The 27205-nt window shown below is 41.3% G+C and overlaps 1 protein-coding gene across 1 annotated transcript in view; it reads right to left on the bottom strand.

Moving 5' to 3' along the window:
- DNAH11 (dynein axonemal heavy chain 11) overlaps positions 1-27205 on the bottom strand; it is a 327809-nt gene that overhangs the window by 250359 nt on the left and 50245 nt on the right. The window contains exons 9-22 of the mRNA XM_027574450.2: positions 26663-26779; positions 21092-21229; positions 20654-20778; positions 19889-20084; positions 17480-17584; positions 16945-17337; positions 11249-11581; positions 10770-11024; positions 10521-10690; positions 10044-10266; positions 5838-5954; positions 5626-5712; positions 1999-2157; positions 1010-1093 (exon numbers count right to left, since the gene is read on the bottom strand). Coding sequence (XP_027430251.1) covers positions 1010-1093; positions 1999-2157; positions 5626-5712; positions 5838-5954; positions 10044-10266; positions 10521-10690; positions 10770-11024; positions 11249-11581; positions 16945-17337; positions 17480-17584; positions 19889-20084; positions 20654-20778; positions 21092-21229; positions 26663-26779 — 2502 coding nt within the window. The remainder of the gene's footprint in view (positions 1-1009; positions 1094-1998; positions 2158-5625; positions 5713-5837; positions 5955-10043; positions 10267-10520; positions 10691-10769; positions 11025-11248; positions 11582-16944; positions 17338-17479; positions 17585-19888; positions 20085-20653; positions 20779-21091; positions 21230-26662; positions 26780-27205) is intronic.

Below are 27205 nucleotides of genomic sequence, written 5' to 3'. Positions count from 1 at the left end.
TAAGGGCTAAAACCAGAGAAATAGAAAAGGATCCACTCATCTGTCTATCACAAGTTCTCTTGTGTATAAGCCACGTGGATACACTGGTTTCTTATTCACAGGCTCTCACTGGGGGTCCCATGAGGAAACCTCATGAGTTGAGGCAAACACGTTCTGAGAAAAAAAGCCAAAAGCCCTGCCACTTTTCAGCTGCATTTTACGTCTGTGCATTTTGGCTTTATCCGAAGAGGTTCTACCCTCTTTAGAGGGCCTATGACTAGGTACCAAAGCACTACATTCAAATCAGCTCCATTCTGTATATATTGAGCCCCCATGGGATATCAGAATAGTCAAGAGGAAGAACAAAGATCACAGTATTCCATATATATTCCCAAGTGGCATACTTCAATTAGTTGCCCCAAATCCCAGATTCAAAATGTATCTTGCAATACAAAATAATGTTTGCCAAGGAAAGAATTCAAAAGCTTTCATAAGCCTAACCTCTCAGCCCTGGTACTTTTAAATTTTTTTTTTTTTTTAAGATTTTTTATTTATTTATTTGAGAGAGAGAGAATGAGAGAGAGCACGAGAGGGAAGAGGGTCAGAGGGAGAAGCAGACTCCCCGCTGAACAGGGAGCCCGATGTGGGACTCGATCCCGGGACTCCAGGATCATGACCTGAGCCGAAGGCAGTCGCTTAACCAACTGAGCCACCCAGGCGCCCCACCCCTGGTACTTTTAATCTTAACATCCTCCATTCTAGATAGCCAAAGGAAGTTCAAGATTATAGCTGCTGCTCATCAATCCATTTGCCCTAACATGTTTTCATCCACTCATTCACAAAAAAGGCAGGCTTGATTAGAAATGCAACTGGCTCAGGGTTTAAAAAAAAAAAAAGTACTGTCTACTATCATCCTGTTTGAAGTAAACAAGGACATGCAGCCCAACATACCAGATACTCGGTTAGGCAAGATGGAAGGAGGTGGGGCTGAGAAAGAGAAATGGTTGTAATCGACAGTTATGGAACTTGCCTTGGCAAACCTTCTGAGTTCTACATCCATCTGTTCCACATTAATCTGTCTCCACTGGGTTTTAGTCCAATTATCAATGCTTCTCTGAAAACGCACAAGCAGATAAAAGTGTCAACAACATTTGGTGAAAGCAAGTCTCCACAGCAAAATATATAAACTGATGATACACAGTGATTCCATCATCCAGTGAAAAGTCAATTATTTAAATATTAACTGCACTAGTCAAAACTTCCCTATCAGCAAAACAAAAAAGTTGTCAGGACATGTCAAACTTAAGGTGAAAACATTATGATATATTAATTTCTAGTAGCAGTGACAAATTCCATTTACATACTATCATTATCATTTAATCCTGAGTACTCTGAATTGATAAGTGTATTACCATTAAATACCAGGTTTCAAAGTTCTGCATGTAATATAAAATGAGCTTCCATAAGAGAGTCTTCACCCATTATCAACAAAATGCTCATTAACTTTCTGACCATATTCTATGTTCCTTAACACTCTATATGGCTTTCAACTAACTTCAAAGCAAATTATGAAGAATACGTGTTGCAATATACCTAGTTCCCCAGAACTTATATTTAAGTTTGGGACTTAATTAACAACATGCAAATTAACTTCAGTCAGGTCTCTTATACATGCACATACACGTAGGTAGAAATATATACATGAATTTGCATTCACAGGTCACCAATACATGTAGAATATACTTAAATATTATTTTCATTTATATCCTACATAATCCCTGAAAAGAATCTGAAGCAGTCAACTCATTATACAGTTTCATTCAGATCCAAAAGGAAAACAACTGATAATTCAGAAAAGAATCTTCTCACAGAGATAGACAAATTCTAATTTGGCGGGGAGGGGAATATATTGCCCACAGATTTCAAGACATTATAAAACCCCCACGGAATGATATAGACACTAAAAATTGCCTATTTATACAAAAGAACTACTAAAAAAAAAAAAAGGCAGTGTCTTACTGTAACGTAAGTAATGACATCCCAGAGGCCCTTGAGCAATTTTATTTCTTTGCGACACCGCTTCATCTGTTTATACTCGGGAAGAGCCACTTCAAAAAGGTGGGCAGCTTCTTGCATCTGTAACATTTCTTCTTCCAATGCCTCAAGCTCTTGATTTGCCTAAGGAGAAAACACACACACACATGCACCCCAACACCCTTCACATCCAATGAACTGCCAAAGAAAGAGAACCTACACGGTTCTGTGAACCTCTGTAAAGGTCAACATTTGCAACCTCTATCTTAAAATGAAAATTAAAAGAAGGCGGCTAATGACTGGTGAACTGTAGGGTTCTGATGAGCAAACTCATGGTTACTCAGCAAGTGAGAGGAGACTAGTCATCAATACAATCATGTCACCAATACTGCCCCCACCCATACTTCAGCAAAATTTGCTCTATGAAAACCATCTTCCCAATTTTCATTGTACAGCTGGGGACTCGGCTAGGGAAGCCAAAGGTGAGGCTCTAGAGCTTCCCCTGCAGCAGCAACCACTTCTTTAAAAAAAAAAAAAGTTTTGGATTTAAAAAAATATCCCAGAGATTATCAGTAGTACAAAATGTACTTTAGAGAATTCATGAAATAAAACCCTGGAGCTAAAGACAGCACAGTAGGAGAAATTTCACTGTACGATGGTCTTTCCTACAACTGGTCTACCATCCCATCTATGTAGGCTAGTCTGTGTCATGCCAAATGTAAGCGGAGTTATTTTTTTACTTTCTTGATAAGCCAACTTTTAGTTTTTATGAACATAGTAGCGCGTTCACATGGTAAAAGTCAGAGGATGGAGGAGCCTGTCGTGCAGAAGCAGCTGGTTCTCTCTCCTGTTGTCCTGGGTGCTATTTCTCTAACTTGATTCTGTGCGCAGGCCACTCCTTCTTCATTTATCAAATTGAGACATTACACTGGGTTACCGGCTTTGCAAAAAAAAAAAAAAAAAAGGGACCTGACTTCGTTTTTCCACCTTACATTTTCTCCCACCCTCCTCTCAATAACTATTACTTTAATTCTTCTGATTTTTTTATTTAAATACTCATACTTAGTCCTTTTTGCTTCATCAGTTTTCAACTTTACTGACTTCCTACTATGTCAAGAAGAGCATCAGCGCTTTGATCTTTCATTACACAAGTTATGGGTTTCAGTTTTATAAGTTATACCTTTATAAATGAGAACCACAGTTCTCTTAGTTTTACCCATTTTCTATTATGAAAAATTCCATACACATCAAAAGGAGGTGTGTGTGCACACCATCCAGCTTAGGACTATGTTATCAGTAACTTTTAATGGACTTCTCAGTTTTATTCCCCTCCTTCCCACTACAGAATTAACCACCTAATTTTTATTTAATATTCCCGATTTTTTTTTACTACCTATGTATGCACTGCTAAATGCTAAAATGTTAAAGTTTGTTCCTGAAGTTTATGTAATTTTATCCTCTATATTAAGACATTTTAATTCCTATTTATTTTGGAGGCTTACTTATATATATTCATGAGGCTGTGCGAAATTCATTGATTCCTACTATTGTGTAAGCACTGCCTTGCATGAATACATTTATTACCTTGTATGAATACTGCAATTAATGTTTTCTGCTTCTGATGGTCATTTAGGCTCCCTGGATAACCAGTACTCATGCTCCCAAGCATCTCCATGTCCCCTGGTAGCAACGTTTCATTTGCCCCCACAAGGAGCACAGGCTTCTATGTTTGCCTCTGGCTTTTCACCCTAGATTCAGAGCCTCCATTTTTCCCCCCTGCCCTTTAGGAGATTCCTCTTCTTATCTGGGGAGCGCAGCAATTCATTTCAAGTTGCACATCTGTGAACATGTTTCGGCATCTGTTTTTCAAAAGGATTTTTCAAATTGTCTACAGTACCGTGCTCCCCAAAGTCAACAGCCCTTCTAGTCGCAATTTTCCCTATTATTGTTACTAAATCATTCCTAAATATATAACCGAGTTATGTTAACTCAAGTGTTTTCTGCGTCTTTGCCTATGAAGAAACAAAAGCTCATAATGTAAGTTTACTGACGAATCCATTAGAATACAATATACAGTATGATATACCATACCACTTCCTTTGATTCTGGAGGGTCAAAGGTTTCTGTCTTGTGGAATGAGATGCCTTGAGTACCAAGGTCTACCATACCCACCCAGAACAAGCATATATGTGCCTCTGGATGAATCCACTGAGGTATTAGATGTGCACGCACCTACACACACACACACACACACACACACACACACACACACACACACACACACACACACACACCACACACACACACACACACACACACACACACACACACACACACACACACTTCAAAATATAGGTAACCCAGCCCCACTGTATTCAAAACATCCCTCAACACATTCTGTAGGTACAAAGATAAACATCTCTGACTTTTAAATATTTAACTCCGTGCTGTTATATTACAGCACACAAATGGTAGCATTCAATAAATAACTGTAGTAAATGTTTATATACAGCACATTGGTTAGTCAAGTAAAAATGTCTCCCCTTCCACAATCTGTTCAGACCACCTGCAATTTAGATAGAATCTTTGAAAACCCCACGACTCTATTAGCATATTCTAATCCACAATGAATACATTAACCGGTTTTCTGCAGCCAAGTGCAAGAGAAGATATTCTGCTACAGAATGGTGCTTTCTGAAAGGGTGAAAAGCAGTTAAAACTAAATTCAACCCAGAATTTGGACAGAGAGGTACAAGCTGTGTCCACTCTAAGTTTTCTACCAGTCTAAGGACTCAAGCCTGTCTCTAGTATGGAGTAAAAAGAGGATGGCAGCCTCCATGAAGATCTCAGGAAGATTCACTGCTCCTGAATCTAAACTTCACCATCACTGCTCATTTTGGCTGCTAGGTTAAGAATTCCTCAAGAAATCAAAGTGTTAATTTTCTAATAAACTTTTAAAACATCTTTTTCAAGCCTCATGTGAGCCACTCACCACTTTGGGTTATCTGCCCATTATGTTCATTCTTATAGTCAGCTACAATAAAGCAGTTCACTAGAAACTAGGACTGTATGATTCCATAATATCTGTATCCCAAGTTAAGCGTAAGTTATGGACTCTCTTTACCATGGTTAAAAGTCGCTAGCCAAGTATCACAGGGCAAACAATAATAGTGGGTAAAATTCCTGATTAAAAAAATTTGGACAGCTAGAATTTTAATACTAATCTGTCACTATGTAATCCCCAACGTTACTCAATTACACATGATGGTTTCTCTATCTGAAAAGAAGAGAAGCTATATTGTAGGGATATTATAAGAACCAGAACAAATAACATAAGCAATATGCTTAAAGCTTTTGACACATTTACATAGTAAGTGCTTAAAAAATAGTAGTTGTTACTTTCACTAGCATAATCGCTTTGATAATGACGGTGGTTTTGGGAGACATGATTTAAAACCCTATTGGGGTGAACGGTTCATAACCCGGTTTGTAATAGTTAATTCTCAACTGCACTAACTGCCAAACTAAGGCAAAATATCTCAGTACATCAGTGTCTAATTTGACTTTCTACAAGGGCTATTGTAGCAAAAAAACAATTGACTTCAGCGTTACCTTATCAAGCACTGTGTACGGATTTTCTGCATTAAAACCAAGAGGAGCATAGAGTCTGAATCTCTCTCTGAACTCGGCCTGCTTCCGCTGATGAGGGCAGAAAAAAACTGAAGGTGAATCTCAAACAATAGCTTCACTTACCCTTGTAAAAATCCTTTCTCTAAAGCAAAGAAAATGAACATAACACCCACAAAACTTAGCAGCTCGCTTACATCAAATAAAATACACTTTTTCCTTATGAGGGTGACTTCTGCGTTTTGGAGAGGTGAGACAGCATGTCTGACAGTTCCTGCAATCTTTTTGGTAGTTTCCCATCTTTCAGGTAATTCCTACGAAAACAAAGGTGCAGATGGGAAAATATTTCAGTGCCTGAATTAAATGAACTCCACAGGATTCAATTATTCCAACCTCTATACATTAACCTATAACGTCTTCTCATTCTTCTCGAACAGAAGGAGTTTATCCTCAGAAAGATGCAAGTGGCTAAAGGCTCCGAGCCAGGGTGATCCACTGGCACCACTGGATTTGTATCTTCCAAGCATAAACCAGAGTCGTCCTCTGGTGTAAGATTTATCTCAGAATACAGGAAATCTTTTCCAAATACACACCAATTTCCAAATTGTTTTGCTGTTAAGGGAATAAAATTCAAGTGCTCTGGAAAGGACTTCCCTGATGTCTAACAAGTGGAAATGGGAGGCAGGTTTAGCAATTTAGCAAGTGAAGAAAGATGCTTTGAATCTGGTGGGGCACAGAGGAAAATGTGAATCAATCTCATCTGCCTTGTCCTCTAGCTTCCAGAGCTCTGTGTGTACTCTGTCCTGATGGAGAGTTCGCGCATTTAGGTCAGGTTCATTGTAACTAACCGGGATTTCTGAAGTAAAGAGAGGCCAAGGGAAGGGAAGGTTAATTTCTACTTGATGTAGGACAAAAACAGCAATAAAGAGTTCAGGTAGCGACTCACTCTGCACTGCCTGACTACAATGCAAATAGGACAACAGCAAATTCTTTTCTTTGAAGAGCCGTTGTGCGTAAATGCTGTCGAAAAGCATTCCTTGTGCCCAGACTAACAAAGCATTGTTTCTCTGGGTGATCTCCTAGGACACTGAAATTGTTTTTGTCACACAAAACCACCCATGGTGAGGGGACTCTACTTGTGTAGCTCCAGTGCAAAAACAAAGGTTCTAAAGACTATTTTGCAAGCCTCAATAAATATTTGATGAATGATTGAGTAGCTGCCAATTATGAAGAGTACGCTGTGCTAAGTGTCAACTGTATCAGTGTGGGGGAGGGGTCCTGGAAACGTAAAATACGTTCTTCCACTTCAATTGTTTTGCAATCTGTCAGAGTCAATGAGAGGCGCTCAAGAACTCTTCTGTGGGACAGAATGCTTGGAAGGCAACACTCCTGACAGGAATCACCGAAGCAGACCAGAGACCAAGAGACCTGGGCTTTACACCCCTTTGTCCTTCGTCTCCTCCTTCCACCCTTCTCATCAGAACTCTGCACCCTCCTCTGTGCAGCTCCCTTCGCACTTCCTATCGATCCTATGGAACCTAACCATCACCTGGAGTCCCTTCAGGAGCAAGGGCTGCAAAGGTCACATCCCTGGGCTGAGGCCCCTTAACCCTTATTGACTAAGTAAGCCTGCCATTACCTGCTTCTTTTTTAGGGATTCCAAATAAGATTCCACTTGATACAAATAGATGTTCCTTGAAAACTAAAAGATCAGATGATCTCCAAAGTTTCAATGACAGGATTCCCCTAAAGAGGGAGCATTGAATCTGTGCCTCAAAGTAAGGACCGGGTTCCAACAGGCAGAAATTTGGGTGTGATCCCTTGAGATCCTGCAAGGTGAGAAGACCAGTGCAGGCTGGGGGTAGAAGAGCACTTGTAGGGCAACTAGACAGTATTCAGAGGCTAGAGGCAGTCAGTGAAGGCTTTTTTTTTTTTTTTAAAAGATTTTATTTATTTATTTGAGAGAGAGAGAGAGAGAATGAGAGATAGCACGAGAGGGAAGAGGGTCAGAGGGAGAAGCAGACTCCCCGCTGAGCAGGGAGCCCAATGCGGGACTCCAGGATCATGACCTGAGCCGAAGGCAGTCGCTTAACCAACTGAGCCACCCAGGCGCCCTCAGTGAAGGCTTCTTAACAAGGAAGGGACTTGATAAAAATCTGTATGTTAAGTTTAGTCCTGCTTCAAACAGTATTATAGAGAGGGAGTGAGGACGCAGACACACAGAGGGCTTTCTTAGCACAGAACCAAGCACAGGCAAGTATTTGGAAAATGTTATAACTGCTAACTGCTAATGATTGTAAGGAAGAAACAGTAACTCTCACATACTGCTTTAATTAAAATAAAATTGGGGCACTGTTACCCTCTACGTGAAATCTGTTTTGCCTATGAGTCTTGTTTTTTCTCCTGAGCAGCCTGAATTACTGACAGAGGCAGACACATAGCTAGAACTGTAGCCCACTTTCAAAATATTAGAAAGCCTAGCACTTTCAATAATTCATTAACCGTAAGTAAGGAGCCAAATTCTTATAGTGCAAATTCTAGAAGCCATAGCTAAAATCCCCGATATCCATGACCTGGGTTATGACTGGTTTCTCTATTTTAAGGTCCAAGATCTAGCTCAAAGACTATCCAAAACTTTCTAAAAACAAATATTTACCTTGTGCCCCATACTATTTCATCTCTGACTCTTGTTATGTATCTATGTATCCACATCTCTGTGTCTAAGTGGACTTCAGTTATAAGGACAGTTTTATAGATAAAGAGAATTTAGTAATTCATCTGTATTAATTCTTTATAGTCAAAAGAGAGCACCTGTAAATACACTGCTGCATTTAATCCTCACAAAACAAAATCAGAGATATAAAAGGCCGCAGCTGCCGTGAAAAGTTTGGCGTTTTCTCAGAAAGTTAAAGTTAGAATCACTCTGAAACTCAGCCATTTCACTCCTGTGTTACAAAAGAAATTGAAAACAGGTACTGGAGGGAGGGAGGGAGGGAGGGAGGGAAGGGAGGGGAGGGTGGCAGGGAGGGAGGGAGGGAGGGAAGGGTACTCAAATACTTGTGCACCCACGTACATAGCAGCATTATTCACAATCGCCAGAAGATGCAAACAACCCAAATGTCCCAATGTCCATCAACAGATGAAAGGCTTAACAGGTTGTACCCACAATGAATCGGTGGGTGTTCAGACACAAGAAGAATGTGGCACTCACATGCCACAATGCCAATGAACCTCAAAAATACCATGCCAAGTGAAAGAAGCTGGACACAAAATACCCCAGATTGGACCATTGCATTTACATGCAGTATCTAGAGTAAGTCAGCCCACAGACCCAGGCAAAAACTGGCAGCAGCAAGGACTGGTGGCAGGGTGGTAGGGAGGAGGGACGGGGAAGGACGGCTCATGGGTGCAGAGGTTCTCTTCGGAGTGATGCAAGTATTTTGAGATTAGAGGCGGTGGTTACACAACATTACATACGTACTAAATGCCAAGCACTTTGAAAGGATTACTTTTATGGTGTGTGGACTATGACTTTCACTGCAACAAAGAAGTGGGAAACTGGAGACTACCAATTTTAGAAGTGAGGAATCTGGAGAGAGATTTTACTCAAGAGGAAGCACGTTCTGAGGCAAACAGATGAGATGGCCTCACACAGTACTTGAGTTCCAGGTTTGAATCACTGAACTAGAATTTAATACAAGTTTTTTAAGTTCATGTGTCCACTAGTCCCACTTGCAAGGTTAAACGTAAGCCCATCCTGGAAGCTGGTGGATAATGGAAACATATGATCTATAGATCTTCAACACAGGCATGGGAAGAGAAGCTTGGCCTTGAGACTGTGATTCGTGGTTTCAGTTCTAACTAAAAAGACTTTGCTTGTCACTGGGCAGAGAGCAGCCACCAACTCTCTCTAGATCATAGAAACAGGAGGAAGACACAGAACTCCTTTTTAGAAAACAGTGATTTCTCCACCCAAACTGGGCTTTCCTTATTCTTTATTAAAATGTCCATGCTGTTTCCAAAGACTAGGACACTGCTCAACTGAGAGGCAGCTTTCAATGAAAGAGAACAGGGGTACGTTTCACGTTCAAGGGGAACTCCACGGAGCAGCTTAGGGGCTGCTCGCTAATTACCTCCTAATAAGAAGGCAGTGGGCACAGCGGTTGACATGGAATATCTTGGCATGAAACAGACCTAGATTCATACGGACCGGAGTGACAACTTGTGCGACCTTGAAAAATGTATTACATCTCTCTAAGTTTCAAATTCCTAACCTGCAGAATGCCAACAGTTGTCCCCAGTACAGGTTGTTATAGCATGTCCTCAGAGAGGGCATGTGAAGAACTTGGCTAAAGGGGGTGCCCAGTTTATGTTAATCATGGGTGTTTTACTATGACACTTACCTCTAGCTGAATATAGACTTGCTCAGGCATCTTCTGGCCGTAGTTTTCCAGGAGTATGATGGTTTGTTTTAAGGGTTCAAATAGTTCATCCGTAGTTCTCTGTCGGCTTCTTACTGCCAGAAGATGCCCCATGATATCTACTAAACCATCGTGATCACCCTCACTTAAATCTCTCTGAAGTCCAGCATCTGTCTCCTTTATAAATTCCTGTAGCTCATTCAGACTATTAAATACATATATACATACATACACAGACACATATACATACATGAACACACACAAATCCAAATTAAGCTCATTAAAACCTTGAGAAGTAGAAGACATCTGATAGGTCAACAATGAAAGTAAGATTCTATTTAAACATCACATCTCTGCTAAGAAACTGGCAGTTTTAATGTTCTTAAAATTTATGTCTCAACTTTAAAAAGCAGTCAGGTGTTAAAAGTTGTAATTCCAAATACCAAAAGCATAGACTACCTGTCTATGACAAATCTCAAAAGATGCTCCTGAAACATCCAGCTCCATTTCTTAATAATGTTCAGCAAGCTCACTTTGAAAGGCTTCATGTCCACCTTGAACCAACCATCGAATACTCTGAAGTCATCAAACTTGCTCATTTGAACATACAAAGCTTCATAAATGTCAATCTACAATTAGAAAAAAAAATTCCTTGAACAGTTCAATCAAACAGGAATAACTACATTGAACACTAAGGGTTTTCCTTGCCTGCTCTTTGAATTGTTCGAGAGTTGGTGGTTGTTCGGGGACTTCTTCATTTGCATGAGCATCCATTCCGTCAGATGACCCAGTCTGGCCGTACAGGAGAAAATGCTCCATGAACTCAGCTCGGTCATCAACCCAGAGGTAGGCGTATGTGTCCAGGGTATTTCTGAAGTCCAAGACTTTGCTGATAACATCTGCCACTCTCTTCATTATCTCCTGCCTGACCTCTACCAGGCCCAGCATATTCTCCATGTCATTCTAAATGAGAGGAAAAGCGAGTGTTCATTAAAACCCACCCTGTCCTGTCAATCACGTGCAACGTAACATCACCCAAGGCCATGCTTCAAAGGGAGAGTAGTTGGTAAAATCAGAAACTGTGTTGTTTTTTTTCCCTAGCTTCTCCTTTCCGTGTACTCCCCATTACCTCCATTTATTTTTCCATCATTAATACCAAAGGTCATAGTCTTTTTCAAAGATAGTACCTGATAAGTTGCTATTTCCAGATGTGAGGCCACTCGCTCCATCTGGGCAGACATTTTACAGCTGCTGCCAAGCATTTCTTCTACCAGATCGTAGAAGCCATGCCCAGCCTCTCTTTCTAAAGAAGGTTTGAAAAGAATCTCAGGGGGCATTAAAATCATCTGTGCTTGAAAAAATGGCACAGGTTTCAGTTGTTTTTCCGTATTCATCAGAAAGAAGTCTAAGTCATGCATGATAGCTTGAAAAAAGCCTTCTACCACCATGTCATCGATGAATTCCACATAAATCTTCCAGGTATCCAGAGAAGGATTGGCTTTGAAGAGCTTCCTATTTTCCTAGAAACATAAATATTAATAGACGGGCACAAACAACAGTGAGTACAAAAATGAAAGCTTTCCACTGAAATGTTTTGTTAAAGAAGGGGTTGCGTTTTTGTGCATGAGATAGGAACATTTAAATGCCAGGTCATAGAGCCTTAAGCTGAACAGTAAATATCTAAGCAGGATTTTGTAACACTTAGATCATTTACACCATACATTCAAAAGTCACCTTTTAAAAGAAAAATCATTATGAAAATTGCTGTCTTCAAATAAAAACAAGAGATACAGGAGTTTTTAAGCATTCTCTATGTCCTGGATGTAGGTCCCAGCCCTTGCTCTGTGCCAAACTCTATGTGGTCCTGGGCTTTGTCTTCCAGGGCCTCATATGTAAATGAGGTTTCCCAAACTGGTCTTTCAGAGAACACTGTTCTGTAATATCCAAGATCACTGAGACAGCCAAGTGCTATGTACTCTAGGCCTTTCTTGGAGATTCACCTTGCTACTATTAAAAGTCGACTGAACTTGGTTGAACGAAAACAAGCAACCAAACAACAAATACTTTGTGCAAGCCACCCATAAGCAGCCTATGGAATAGTAACTCAACTTGAGGAAAACCAGCCTGGTGAAGTCAAAGCTCCCTTTGTGCTTCAACAGTATTAAGTTCTTCTACCTTGACATCTCCTCCCAAGAGTCTGGGTAATGAACAGGTCAATAGGGCATGACAAGGTCAGACAGGACTACGGTTTAGGACTGCTAGAGGTTGAGCAAACGGCGTGGCAGGACTAGGAACACAGATTTGAAAAGGTCAAATGGGCAGCAAGGGTTGATTCCAGAGATACCTGAGTGGTAAAGGTTACACAGTCCATATAATCCAGAGGGCAGATGCCCAAGGCAGAAACCAGATCAGAGAGAAAAGGAGACAATGGAATGAGAGCTGATTATAAGGTAGACAATACTCTGCCCTTTCTTTGATCATTTGCCACTGCGGATATATGATCCACAATTCAAACGTACGTGTTACATGCAAGAACCACAACTACAGAGGTGATAAAATAGGGCCAAGACTGGAAAGCTCTTTGAGGGATTTCTTGCCCTCAACAAATTTAAGGACCTCTCCTTTCAAGGATGCTGTCTTGCCCATCCAGGTGGAACCATTCACATCTGTATATATCTGTAGTATATGTGGCCCACACCCCTGGAGTTGTGTGATGTGCAGTAGATATCCTGGGCAGCTGTACACAGCAGTCCTGGCTCCTTTGTAGGGACTAGAAAGGAGAAGTATAGATCTTAGAGCTGGAAAAAAAATCCTTAAAGACCATCTTGTTCAGTATATTCATTTGAAAGATATAAAAACAAAGACCTAAAACACATCAAACATCACATTGGTAGGAAGTTAGCACCCAAGCTAGGACTACAAACAGGACCTTTTGACTCCTTTGGATCCCCAGGGTAGGGCTCTTCCAAACACATCACACAGTACAGTACCTGTGATTGCCTCATTGTTTATACTTTTTCATCCCAAGATATCCAGTTTATATACTGCAGTGCCACTCATAATAGTTTTACTTTCAACAATATAAAGAGGAAAAGGGAAGAAGAGCTTTGGGTCACTCAGGGATGGCTTAGGTCCCTTCCAGATCCAATCTTCCATAGTTCCAGCCCTCTCTCTTCATCTTAGACTCTGCCGGCAAACTATCCCTTGGAATCCCCCAGCCACACAGGGTGCAGCATAAAAAGGCAGAAATGACCTACCCTCTGCAGTATTTCCACAGCTTTCCCCCAAACTATACTCCTCAGAGGTAGTCTGAGAGCCAGGCTCAAAACCATGGGCTGATGCCGGTGGGGGGGGGGGGGGGGGGGGGGCGGGGAGAATCACTGAAAAGATACAACTTCTAGAAACAATCATTTCATCCCTGTTTGGAAGTTGACTTCCCTCAAGTTGGAACCTCTCCTCTCTTCGCATACTGAGAACAAGGACTCCAGAGTTGTTTAGTTTTTGACTTGAGGAAAAAAGAAGAGAGTCAATTTATTAGTAGAAAAACTCCAACCTTATTCTCTGAGGGGAACAAATTCTTAGAATAATCCTCAATGCCTTCTCCTACAAAGCTCCACATCCAGCCTGGTAGAGGATTCTGTTCATTCTACTTAAAATATACCCAGAATCCAACCACTCCTAATCACCTCCAGCGTCATGGCCCCAGTCCAGGCACCACGCATCTGTCACCTAGGTTACTGCCACGGTAACCGCCCCACCCCGCCCCCGGCCCTGTGCTCCACCTGGGCTCCACTTTCAACACGACAGCCAGACTCTCCTCCAAATCCAAGTTAGATGTTTACTCTCCTGTCTTCCAAGTCCTGCAATGAGCTCCCCACACGGCCCAGAGTAAAAGCTGAAGTCTGTACAAAGGCCCGTGAGGACCTCGTTGATGTGCCTGGCCCCTCCATCCTCTCCTCACAGCCCGGGAGCATCTGACCCAAGCTCACTGTCCCCTGCGCCCCGCTACTCCCCTAGCGGTGCTGCCGTCAGCTCCTGGCTTCGCACCAGATGCCGGCACCTTCCTCCCCGATGCCTGGAATACTCCTTCCCCCACCGGCCCACTGTGCGGACGCTGTAACTCGGCTCTCATCTTACCTTCTCCTTGAGGCCTCTCCTGATCACCCCCAGCCCAGTACTCGGAAACTCCTGCATATCCTGCTCCAATTCCATCTTGGTTCTGTAGCACTCAACCAATTCTACCATCCCTGCCTTCCATCTGCTGTTGCTGATGTCTCTCCCCTCACTACGATGGGAGCGCCACAGAAGCAAGGGTCTTCCTTCTGTTCACTCAAGTATCTCCAGAAGCTAAAAGGCTACTGGGCCCATAGGAGGCTCACCTTAAATATTTCCTAAAGAAGTGAATGATAATGGAATACTAAACTACATAGTTGGTTATAGTCAATTTCAGTAGAAAAACCATAGTCCGTTGCTCGTTCTCCCACTGAGAATGAGCCCAGAGACAAGTGTCTTCACTTTACGCATGAGGAAATTCAGGCCTGGTTTCTGGAAGGCACAAGACTAAAAACCCTGGTTTCTAACCTCCTCCAGGGCAAACCCCAGGCCATAGTGCTTTGTGATGGTGGGGAGTGGGTGTGGGGGGGGGGTGTGGGGGTGTGTGATGGGTGTGTGTGTTGCCCTGCCCAAAGGAGAGTGTCATAGTCTGAGGACTGCATCCATCTATAGAGATAATTCCATATAACAAACACACTCAGAAGGAAATACAGAGTATTATGCTCTTTAAAAAATGAACTTCCCCACATCTCCCTCACTGGAGTCGCCCCCTTGTGAGCACCACATTCCTGTGCTCTGCCCCCCTCCCTCCTGTTACTACGGATGAACTCTCCAAGTTCCTATCTACAGCCGACTTCCACATGTATTTACAGAATCCCTTTCCTTCCAGGACTTTCCTCCAACAATTATTTCCCCTCTACTAGATCGTTCCAATCAACATACCACCCCTCAGAAACACCTACCAACATTAAAAATAAAATCCTCCCCATCCCTCACATGCCCCAGGCACTGCGGAGTTTTAGGTCCCTGCCACCTCAGAGCTCCTCAGGAGCTGAGTGGCCTTCTGGTCCCATTTCTCCCGTTCTTGTCAGCCACTCCATTCTGGCTTCCATTGTATCAAGTTAGCTCTGTCACAGTCACCAACGGCTTCCACGGGGCAACATCTGGCTGCTAACGTCGGCCCTTTCAGGTCCTGAATCAGGATGGGACAAAGTCAAATGCTTCCTCCTCCTTGGAATGTCTTCTTGACTTGCTTTCTAGGACAGCATCTCTCTGGATTTTCCTTCTGCTTCACTGGCCTCCTTTTCAGCATCCCGTGCTGGACCCTCCCCTTCTCCCTGGCCTCAGAGAGGACTTCAAGGTCAGGCCTTGGACCTCTTGTCTACCTACGATTAAACCCTACACAAACTCGTCAAAGTCCATGGCTTCACATATGACCTACATACTCCTGACTCTCACTTCTATGTCACTGGCCTGGACTTCTTACCCCAAACTCCAGCCTTGACTGCAGTGCCAGCCTACTTGAAATAATCCCTTGGGCATGCATCTCTAACCAACATGGCCTAAACCAAAGCCTCTCTTTTCCATTCAAAATCAGCTCTATCACAGTTCTCCCCATATCAGTAAAGGCAAACTCCAATTTTCCAGTTGCTCAGACCAAAAATTTGAACCCATCTTTGACTTCTCTCCGACTCATCACAGCAAATCCTGTTGGCTCTACTTTCAAAATATACCCAGAGCGTGACGGCTTCTATCCCTACCATTCTGACCCAAGCCATTATCACCTGAATTACTAAAATAATTTCTCAAAGGTCTACCTCCTACCACCCCCTTGCTCCCCTCTGATTTACACTCAACAGAGCTAACCTTTGAGTAGAGAGTGTCTGGCTGCTATTTCACCTTACAGTAAAAACCCAAGTTCTCAGAACGGCCTGTCAATCCCACGTATGTGTCCTCAGTCCCTTCCAAGTTTCATCAACTACTACTATTCCCCTTGCAAATTCTGCTTCTGGCATGCTGGCTCTCTGACTGATCCTTGGACAGACCAACCGTGTTCCTTCCTCAAACCTCCATACTTTTCACTACCTAGAACATTCTTCTCCTGATATCCACATGGCTCATTCTCTTTCCCTTTCAGTTCTCTGGAGAACTACTATCTTAGCACAGAAGCGTTTCAAACCACCTCATATAAAATACACCCCGTACCAATGATTCCCTATCCTATCTGCTGTATTTTTCACCATTTCTCCCATTCTGTGTATGTTATTTTTCTCTACCTTTGCCAACCAGAATGTAAGGTCCAAGAGAAAGGGACTTTTTTGTTTGGTTGAGTTTTCTTTTTCTGCCTTGTTTCATTTTGTCTTCTCTGCAATTGACAACTCTAGAATAGTGCCTGTTACTGTTTTTAAAACTCAAATATTTGTTAAAAGGAGAGTGACTACTGTCCACCCTCAGGAGAAGGTTGGGAGGGTAACCGCACAAGGTGATGCGGACAAGATGGCTGGCACCTACGGGCACTTCACAAACCGTGCCAGCTATCAACAGCATCCGAAAGAGCATGTAGCTAGGACCAAGGCAAGGATCCCATCTCTAGGCTTTCCGTTTCACCAATATATCTCACATTCCAATCTCTTCCCTCAGGAATGAAAAGAAGCAAGGGCTGCAGAAGTTACATGCGAGCCATGCAAAGTCGTCCATTTTAAATGCTGAACAAAACCATACATAAAGCTCCCTCAGGCGCAATAAAAAAATCCTACATTATTAGGTTGAGTATGTCTGCTCTTTTCTCAATTGAAAAGATCTTCAATTTCCAAACCTCAAAAGCCATTACCTCCACCAAGTTATGTATCCTGCAGCCATCTTCTTGAATTTGCCTGTATTTTTTAGTAAATAAATCGCCCTTGTCCTCCAAAGTCAAGGCAGCCTCTCTTCTGGGCTCCCTCCTGGGAAGGAGTGTACACTCCGCCCAAGCCTTCATGGTTTGCTGGATCACCTTCACGTTGCTCTGCGTGTGCTCCACTCTGCGTGCCAACTCAGACGTGGCCACCTTCACCCTCTCGATGTACCCCCAGCAGTCATCCCGCCACGTGAGCAATGTCGCAGCTGTCTCCAGGTGCTCATCCATGGCCCTCAGCTCATCTTCCACCAGAGGATATTCCACTTCCAGGAGGGTCTGCTTCAACTTATTATATCCTTGCACAACAAGTTCAAGATTTCCAATGTACTGAGCAAAAGGAAATCCCGGAACAGAAAGTGTCAAATGTGTTAGAGCTACATATATTAGAGGCATGAAAGTATTACAGGTCTACATGTTCATAATTATGAATCGAAATACGTCTGTTCAAAGAATATCTACAAACACTCACCTTTAAAATAGTGTTTCGTTTTTGGAAGATGGCTAACGCTGAATCCGGTATGTCAGATTTCTTCAGCATCAAAAGGTATTTCACCTCTCTCAAAACAGCCATGAGCTATTAAAAGAAAATCAAGGATTATGTATTTTATGAATGACATTCTCTTTTAACACGTGTTAAAATCCAAACACTTAAAATATCATCCAATGATTACAGTATTTTCCAATTGTCAAGGTGAAGAGGCTGTTGTTTCATATTGTTTTTAAAAGCAGTCATCATACATTCTTATGATACAGAAGTATAAATAACAATCTTATTTATGGCTATGGCCTACAGTCAGAGAAAGAATTCAGGCAAAAGACAGTAACACGTGCACACCGAGCTGTGAAATGGAAGGTTGTACATGGACCTCCATCTTTTCCCAGGACTGTTCTTTCTGTCACAATGTTTGTTTGGAAACAAACTTGTTCCAGTACAACCGACAGACTAGCAATGTGGACATACAACAAATTTTCTCTGTGCTGATCTGCAATTTCATTAGCAAGAAACTAGGTAAATGCTAAAAACTGCACCTAACTCAACTGAAAGGCTTAGAAATATGTAAAATGCTCATATGCCAGGAGCCACCAAGCACCTCAGTTCACTCAAGTACAATGAGCCATGCCCATTCACGTGTAGGGGTACAACTTTCTGCCAGATATCAGATAACCCTCCTTCCATCACTTCACAGTAATGCACAAATTGTCACCTGTCCAACACCCACTTCCGTGAGCAAACTTCCAGTCTTTGTCAAGGCAAAGTGTCATATTTACTGTAGTATTTATGTACTACTTAGCCACTGAAAATGTATAAAATGCTGTTTTTATAGGTTCCTGTTTTTCTAATGCACCGCTGACAGCTTTTAAGTATGAGAGCCCTAGCCCCCATTTGCCCCATAAGCTCTGTACTTTTTATTGTGCAATCTTTCATACCACAGTGATTTTTTTAGGCATGGGTGTCATGTTGTAGCAGAAGGGACTATACCTCTAAATCACAGGCTCTGAGGAAAAGACTGCATAACACGTTTAGAAGGTAAGCCAGTTGACTTCCTTAGGCTGTCACACCACAGATGAACTAGTACCATACATAAATCACAGGAATTATCCCTGAAACATCTCAGGCATTTAGTTTTTTAAGTTGGTTTTATGAAATCAGAGGTGGAAGAAATCCTAAGTTCTCTTGGTTATATATTTATATATGTGTGCTAAGGTTTGTAAACATAATTAAATGATGCTACTCTGTGTAATATCTTAGAACAGATGAGAATTTGGGTGCAGAATATGACAAACAGATCCAGGGAGGCTTACTTTCTCACTACTTACCCAGACATATATTTGAACTGACATGAAAGACAGGGCAATCGCTAAAAAAACAGCATATAATCTTCACTGTTTAAAAAAATTAGCCAAATGTTTACTAATTTCTTTGTAATGGCAACTTACCAATAGGTATTTTCATATGTTTGCCCTTTCCTGTAAAGCATATTCTTTTAGGTAGAGAAGAAAGCTTATTTTGTGCCTCCTACCAAGCTCTCAAAGTTGGAGACAGGTTAAAATACATATGTACCTACATAGATATCACTTATCAGATGTATGCACATATAGTACATTATATATATATATACACACACACACACACAGATATAATTGCTCTTAAAGTTTCTGCACTTTCATTATTACATAACATGTAATACAATTTTAAGAAAATAAACTTATTCAGAGAATCTATGAAATTTCTCTGTTAGGTGGCTTATCATAGGGGAAAAAAAAGGATCTTCAATAAAGGTAATTTTCATCCTGAGTATATTTAACTGTTCATATTAGTTGGGGCATTTAGATGTTGTTTTATTTTTTTTGGAAAACTGTTTTATAAAAATAACCTATTAACCAGCATATTACATACAGTTTACTGACCTTTGAAGGATATTCTCATTCCATACATTTTGTGGACTCCCCAAACCTTACATGATAAAATTCTAATTAACTGAAAACACTGGTATATGTGCTACAAATATAATCCAAGCCAGAAAACTCTTATAAAAGACTAATGACTACATTGAATTGAGTTAACGTTTATTAAGTATTACCAAGTGCCCAACACTACACTAGAAACACAGGACACAAAGATAAAATGAAATGCACCCTACTCTCAGCTCATTGTCCACTAAAGGTGGAAATGGTGATTACAGGCCAAAAAAAAAAAAAATTAATATAGTATTTGGGAAACAAATCTCTAAAACAAAGACCTATTAGAAGTTTTCAGTTATAATCCTCACAGGACTGACATTCTCCCAAAATTAAATATAAATCACTGGAAATATCAGGAATATACTTGTGAAAAAAATGGCATCTATAAAACAACTTAAAAATATCAAACCCCTACCTGTGGGTCAAAGTTGACAATGAGAAGCCCATTTAAGGCACTGAATTTAATCAAGGGTTGATTCAAATTGAATTCACAGATTTCATCCATGTTACTTTTCCATTCATTATAGATACGATTTTCAAATTGCTCTAGCAAAGCAGTCATTTCAATATACTTCTGATAAACTAAGGCATCATCAGGACTTTCCGAGAATCTGTAGGAACAGGATTTTTCTACTTTCCTACACATTAGATTTCAGCTTAACTACTTTACAAGGAAATATACAATAGAAAGTATAATAAAATGCGCTATAAAAAACAGGAATAGAAACAAGAAAAGCCAAATAATGCTTATGAATGGTCTTTGCCTTAAAAGATAGCGTTATGAAATGAATGGAACGCCCAAGAGTTCCACTCAACATCAATAGCAGAAAGTTACCAACTCCTACAAAGACAAGAGGAGGGTACATTAATCTGCAAAATAAAAGGAGTGCTAGTTACTGAAGAAAAGGAACCAAAACTACCAACATACTGTGGGTGCAAAGGAAAAGTGAGAAGAAAACATGTAAGGACCTACAACAGGGAAACATATGGAAACTTTAAGCATCCCAGTGAATGTATTCTAAAACCACGAGGATGAAGTCTTCTCAGTGAACTCAGCCAAGGAAAAGCGTTAAATAGGGCAATGATTCCTCAAGTGCTAAAATGAACAGTCTACTGCCCTCTATAAAAACTGCCTGTCTCATTAAGATCGTTTTACCATGAAATAGGCCTAATAACTTACAAATACCGGAGAGATGCAAAGTTGGACCAGAATGTCTGAAGTCGTTCAAAGACCTCTTTAGCCCATTTGATGTTGCCTGCAGTAAATGGCATATTCCGGTGAAGAACTACATTTCCACGTTCAATCTGCAGAATCATATTTTGGTGAAGAGGAAGGAAGAGAATGTTTAATCAGAGTGCATTCCAACCTTGAAAGCAGTTGTTCATTTCGGTGGTTTCATGGTACAAAGACATAAAATGTACGTGTTAAGTAACCTGATTAGTGGAGTTATGGTCCTAAAGCAGGTTCTTCATCTGCAAAAGGAAACCAATTAAATAAAGGCATAAAAGGTTTACTGTCACAATCTCATCTTTAGGTATCATTAAATAAAGTTCTAGTTGATGGCCATTACCCACAAAAATGATGCTGGGAATGTGCTCGACTTCACGCCCTACTTACCTGTTTCAGGTGTTCATCATACAATTGCTTACACATATCCAACTCTGCGTTAAACATGTGCAGTAATGTGCTGTAATGTGGGCTGAAAATTTCCATGACAACTGGTTTCTCTAGAAAATTCCCAAATATGGTCAAAAGCTGTAAAAATGAAAGTTGAAAGGTTAAAAACTGTGGATTTTTAATGCAGATACTCAGTTATTTTCCCCATTACACCTCCTACATGCTTAGAGTTAAAGGAAAAATCTAGAACCCTACGAGAATCCTGAAATAGCTCCAAATCTAAGACACGTTTCCAATAAAACAAATATTAAATGTAATCTCCCTTTCTCAGCAGAAAATGAGAGGAGTCAGAAATTAACTACGATCTGTCGGCAATCCCTGCTCACAGATAACACTACTCCTTCCTGCTGGGTGCCAGGAAATGTTTGAGAAGATGCTTGCAGATACAAAATCAGAAGCAAAATGTACATCCTGTCTTTCTTTGTTCTCCCCTCCTACACAGGTACTCTTTTGATATAGAATATCCACGTCGAGGACCTCCAGGTCATACCATTAATAATTACACGGAATGGATCAGTTACTGGGACTGTCCTGGCTTGTGGCAGCCCACATCCCATGCCACACCACCCAGCCACCCCAACACCGTGGCTTGGGGCGGCAGCGGTGACCGGTGGCAAGGACAACCACTCCACAGGCAGACAGTTCCTTTGACAGGAATGTCCTACCTCAAACTAATGCCTTGAACTAATCACATTCTCTCCTCCTCAGGAAGAGAACTAGGGCATGGCAGGCTGAACCTATGGAAGCAAAATTATGAGGGAGCAAGAACTATTAGCAAGCAGAGGAAGGCAGTGAGCAGGGAGACTGGGGGGGGGGGGGGTGGGTGGGTGGGGACACATGGACTGAAACAGGTACACACACATTACCAGCAAGCCGACAAGTAAAAGTCCTGAAACTCTCCTCGCTCAGTCCATGCCCCCACACTCAGATCCAAACTCACCTTCACCACCAGCTTCCACAAAGCTCAGCTACCTGAGGAGCCTAACCTTGGATTTCCATTAGCCTCCTGCCTTATTCTCTACCCCATGTGGGTCCTTCTGTGTGCCAGCATGAGACAATTTTCTTTGCAAGCACAATAATGTGCTTACAGAAACAAAAATGCTTGTTTCTGTACAAGCAGTGTTTATATAAGGCTGACAAGGTGCCAGGTGGCCTTAAATTGCTGTTATGATAGGTTTCAGGTAAAAGAATGGAGTTGTGGAGAGGGAGGAACCTCCCCAAGTTCACACAGCTAGTGGCAGAACCGGCATCTGACACCGGGCAGTCCGGCACCGGGCTCTGTGCTCCCCTGTGCGGGCTCTCAACAGCCACGGTGCCACTGGAAATGATTCTGTTACTTGCTGACTCTGTGTGGGATTCATACAATATTAGTTAGTAGGCCTGTTATATAGAGATTTCTTTAAAAGAAGATACCTCCTCAGGGCGCCTGCGTGGCTCAGTCGGTTAAGTGTCTGCTTTTGGCTCAGGTCATGACCCCGGAGTCCTGGGATGGAGCCCCGCATCAGGGAGCCTGCTTCTCCCTCTGCCCCCTCCCCCAGCTCATGGTCTCTCAAGCACACTCTCTCTCAAATACATAAAATCTTAAAAAAAAAAAAAAAAAAAAAAATACCTCCTCAAAGTAAAATATAATCAAGAGGGCAGAAAACCATATACCATGGTCTGTGCTTTGTTAGCAACATGGCCAAAAAGAAAGTTTCGTTACTCCTCTTAGGGAAATAATAGGTGTTCCTCAAAATTTGTTTTCTTTAAATGCCAACTGTTGACAAGGATGTGGAGAAAAAAGGAACCCTCGTGCACTGCTGGTGGGAATGCAAGCTGGTGCAGTCACTGTGGAAAACAGTATGGAGGGTCATCACAAAATTAAGAACAGAACTACTGGGTATTCACCCAAAGAATACAAAAACACGGATTTGAAAATACATGCACCACTAGGTTTACTGTAGTATTATTTACAATAGCCAAATATGGAAGGAGCCCATCAAGAGATGAATGGATAATGAAGCGGTGTATATATATTCAATGGAATATTACTCAGCCCTAAAAAAAGAATGCCATTTGCAACACAGATGGATCTAGAGTGTATAATGCTAAGAGAAACAAATCATGCAGAGAAAGACAAATACCCTACAATTTCACTCATATGTGGAATTTAAGAAACTAAGCAAAGGAAAAAAGAGAAACAAACAAACAAACAACAGACTCAACTATAGAGAACTGATGGTTACCAGAGGGATGTGGATGGGGGTAATGGGTGAAAGAGGTGACAGGGATTAGAGAGAGACACTTATGATGAGCACTGAGTAATGTACAGAACTGCTGACTCACTACATCATACAGCTGAAACTAATGTAACACTCTATATTATACTGCAATTAAAGAAAAATAATGGGGAAAAAACCTGTTTTCTTTAAAAACAGCTTCATCGTTAACATTCTCTAAATATGTACATCAACTAAATTCACTGAAAACAACACAGTGAAAAAACTGTACAATGAAAATGTAAATCAAACCATATCTTAGAGGTCAGTTTAGACACATTTGGCTTCCCCTCCCCCACCCCGGGTAGTATCAATTATAAGAGTAGAGAAACTGCTAAATATTTTAAAACCGCTTGGTTAGCTGCTCCCTAGCAAAATGCTTATTAACTTTCTTCTTTCAACCACTCTTTTGTTGACTTTGGGCTTCATGTTAACAATCAAAAGCAAACACTGACTCACAGATTTAACAAAGAAGTGCAATCCACCAACACCAGGGAAATGTACTTCGCCAATTTGTTCGTTCTTTTCAAACACTTAACATATGACCACAACTGAAATACCAGAAGCTCTCCAACTGCATCTCATCTTGCCTACCTGATATGCTTAGTGGGACGTGACTCCAAATACAAAAGGGAAAAAGACAGAGAAAAAATATTCTTTTGGGAGGCTGTAAGGCCAGAAAATAGTAGTAAGGAAACCTTAACCTTTTAGGTAGTACACATTGTCATAATTTTTCAGCATCACAGATAAAGAAAAACTACCCTATGGGAAGAGAACAAGGGTCAGGTGGACCTCCTGCTTCCATGTCCTCACGAAACCGAGAGCTATTTTGTGAAGAGTATAGACATTTTCCTTCCTATCAACCCCCAAAGATTAAAAATGGACTCCTACCACATGCTTCTTTCCCTGACAGTCCCATTTGAGATCTACACGGTCTACCTTTTCTTCTCAGTTGCACTCCATAACATGGCTTTTCATAATGCCCTTGCCACTATTCAAGTAGTACCTATTTATAGTTTTCCCGGGTTTGCCTCTTTCCAAGAGGTTTCAAATGTTGCCACCTGAACAATTTTACTCTTCACAATTTTATAGCTTTCAATTTTACTGTCCGAAGACTATTCTGGATACTTCATCTTAGACATTTCAGTCTACCTTCATGTAGACATGCTGTAAATTTTAGAGGAATATCCACTAGTGTTTTGCTTCGTTTTGTTTTTTATGGAGTGCCAACACTGTAGGCTTTGAACTACAGTTTCCTATTCAAGTAGAATAGCGTCTGGTCCCAGTGCCCTTCCTGGTCATGTCTTTGCCAAGAGCAGGCATGAGTCATGGTCTCCAGAGAACCGTCTGCATATATTTATTCCCTGGCACCCAATGGCACATGGTCAGAGTTCATCATCCAGTACCTATGGTAGACATCATTTTTTCCTCAAGATGCCATTCTGCAATTGTCTTTCTTCCACCACGACTTTTCCCGCAGTTTAAACCTCATCTGTGAGCCACTGCAGTACTTTGACTACCAGTCCATCCCCCCAACCTCAAGCAGTTATTGGACATCTGCTTTATAAGACACTGAAGACGGGGATTTAAATACAAACTGTGACATGATGTCCCACCCCTGCAGAGCTACTGGGCAGGGGCTCATGCTATATGTTTCCATAGACAAGATACAAATAGGTGCAAAGTTAAAGACAAAAAACATGACAAAAAGATAAAGTAATTTAGAAAAAGTAAGTGGCATGTACTAGAACAGAATCCCTATCAACAGCTGTGCTACGGGAAGGAGAGAGACTTGAATTAGAAAAAGTAGGAGCCTCTGTAAAGGGAACAATCTACATTCTTTCGTCCTGTTATTTATAAAAGCATGAAAGCAAAGTAGCTCCAGCAACAGAGAGTATGATACACTATGGAGCCATTACAAAATAGTGAATTCTGCTATAAAACCAAGAAAATGTTTATGATCCATTCCTAAGTGAAAAAGGTTACCGAAGAGGGTCAGCCTCTGATGTCACTCTTGTCAAACGGATACATATACATATACGTATCCAAAGAAAAATTTCTGAGAGATGGAATCACAGGCAGCTTAATTTTACCCTAATAAGATACATATTTTGGCCAACAGCAACTCAGTTTCATCTACCAGCTCTTACAAAACAAAGAACTATTTGATCCTTATGAATTTTTTTTGTAGGCTCCATGACCAATGTGGAACCAAACATGGGGCTTGAACTCACAACCCTGAGATCGAGACCTGAGCTGAGATCAAGAATCAGACGAGTCACCGACTGAACCACCCAGGCCCCAATCCTTGTGAATTCTTCGTGTTAAAATGCTTGACAGGGGCCAGAAGATACTTGCACGTCCACCACCACCTGACCCATCATGTGAATTTGAAGGTCAAAATCAAACAGTATCCCATATAAAGTCTGGGTCCGTTCTATTGTTTTGCACAGCCATTTTCAATGAATTATACCCATGATCCCCAGTGTATTTCTTTGGAAACAGAAGCCTCCACTCCTCTTTTGGGATGTCATCTGGTTTTATACCTCACTTGCAGTTCTTTTCTTTGACAAGAAAGTTTTGCATGGTGTCCCTCTTCCCCACATCCTAAGTTGTCCATTTGGGAGGTCTAAGAAGATGCATTTTTTTTATTAATGCAACTCGGAATACATAAATACCACTGCATTTCTTTAATTCTCTGTCCAACATTTCTTCATGTCTTAACATCTGAAAGTGGACTATGTTATATAATCGATGGAATAATTTTTTGGGCATTTTATTTATATACAAAATAATGGCGTGCCTGATCACCAACGGTGTCTTATGCCTGATGGAATGTATTATAAAACAACTGCTATTTGTTTCAATCAGAGTAATGAAGTGGGCAGGTGAACCCAACATATGTAAACAATGGTACAGAGAAAATCTTCCATGAACAGGTATTTTTCACTTTTCATGGTGGCTTAATTTGGAATCAGGATTTCGTTAGCTATGCCAAACTAGCTCTAAAGGTAACGAGAGCTAAAACGCTGAATTTGAGAAAAGATCAATACTGCAAAGTCCTAAAACTGACCTTGTCCCAAGTAAACATCATGCATTAGTGCCTTATGTAAAATTTAATTCAGTGAGGTGAATATAAACAGGATGTGACTAGTTGTTTACCTGGGTCAGAAAGGAACGTATTCACTCCTTTCATCTAACAGTCGAAATTATTCATTAGTATTTTTTTAATGATAGCTTCTTCAGAACTAACCTTAAATGCAGCTTCTAAACCGTTGCTGTTAAAGAAACCTTCGCAAAGAATCGTCCCAAGCCTTCTGTCAAAATCCAAAGTTTTGGACTTAAACACAACATAATCACTTTCAAATTCCTGTAAGATTCAAAGTAAAATAGTTTACAGGAAAGTTTCCCACAGCGGAAAATAGCCACCACATGGGCGTGACATGCCTCCTTCCCTCCCCCTCCCTCCCTGTCTCACCCTTCCCCCGCCTCTTCCCTCCCTTCCCCTCCCCTGCCCCATCTCTCCCAATGCATGTTTCATAGCAGGATTCCAGGGACTATCAACAAAGAGCTGCATCTGACTAACTGTTCAAAATGGCAGTCTTAGAGGAAACGGAGCCTTTAGCACTGCCAGCCCGTGTTTCCCCTGTCCTTCTCACTGCCTCAGACCCCAACGTCAGCACTCCGACCCACCAGTGTGCCAGCCCTCTCCCAATCCATTCTGATTATCAATGATTAAGCAAAGCTTTTCCAAAAATCAAAAAGAACCCATTCTCATCACAACTTCAGTGTAAGT

The sequence above is a fragment of the Zalophus californianus genome, chromosome 12, assembly GCF_009762305.2.
Source record: "Zalophus californianus isolate mZalCal1 chromosome 12, mZalCal1.pri.v2, whole genome shotgun sequence".
Lineage (NCBI taxonomy): Eukaryota > Metazoa > Chordata > Mammalia > Carnivora > Otariidae > Zalophus > Zalophus californianus.
Note: the sequence above shows the minus strand (reverse complement) of the source record. Positions and strands in the feature narration are given on the sequence as shown.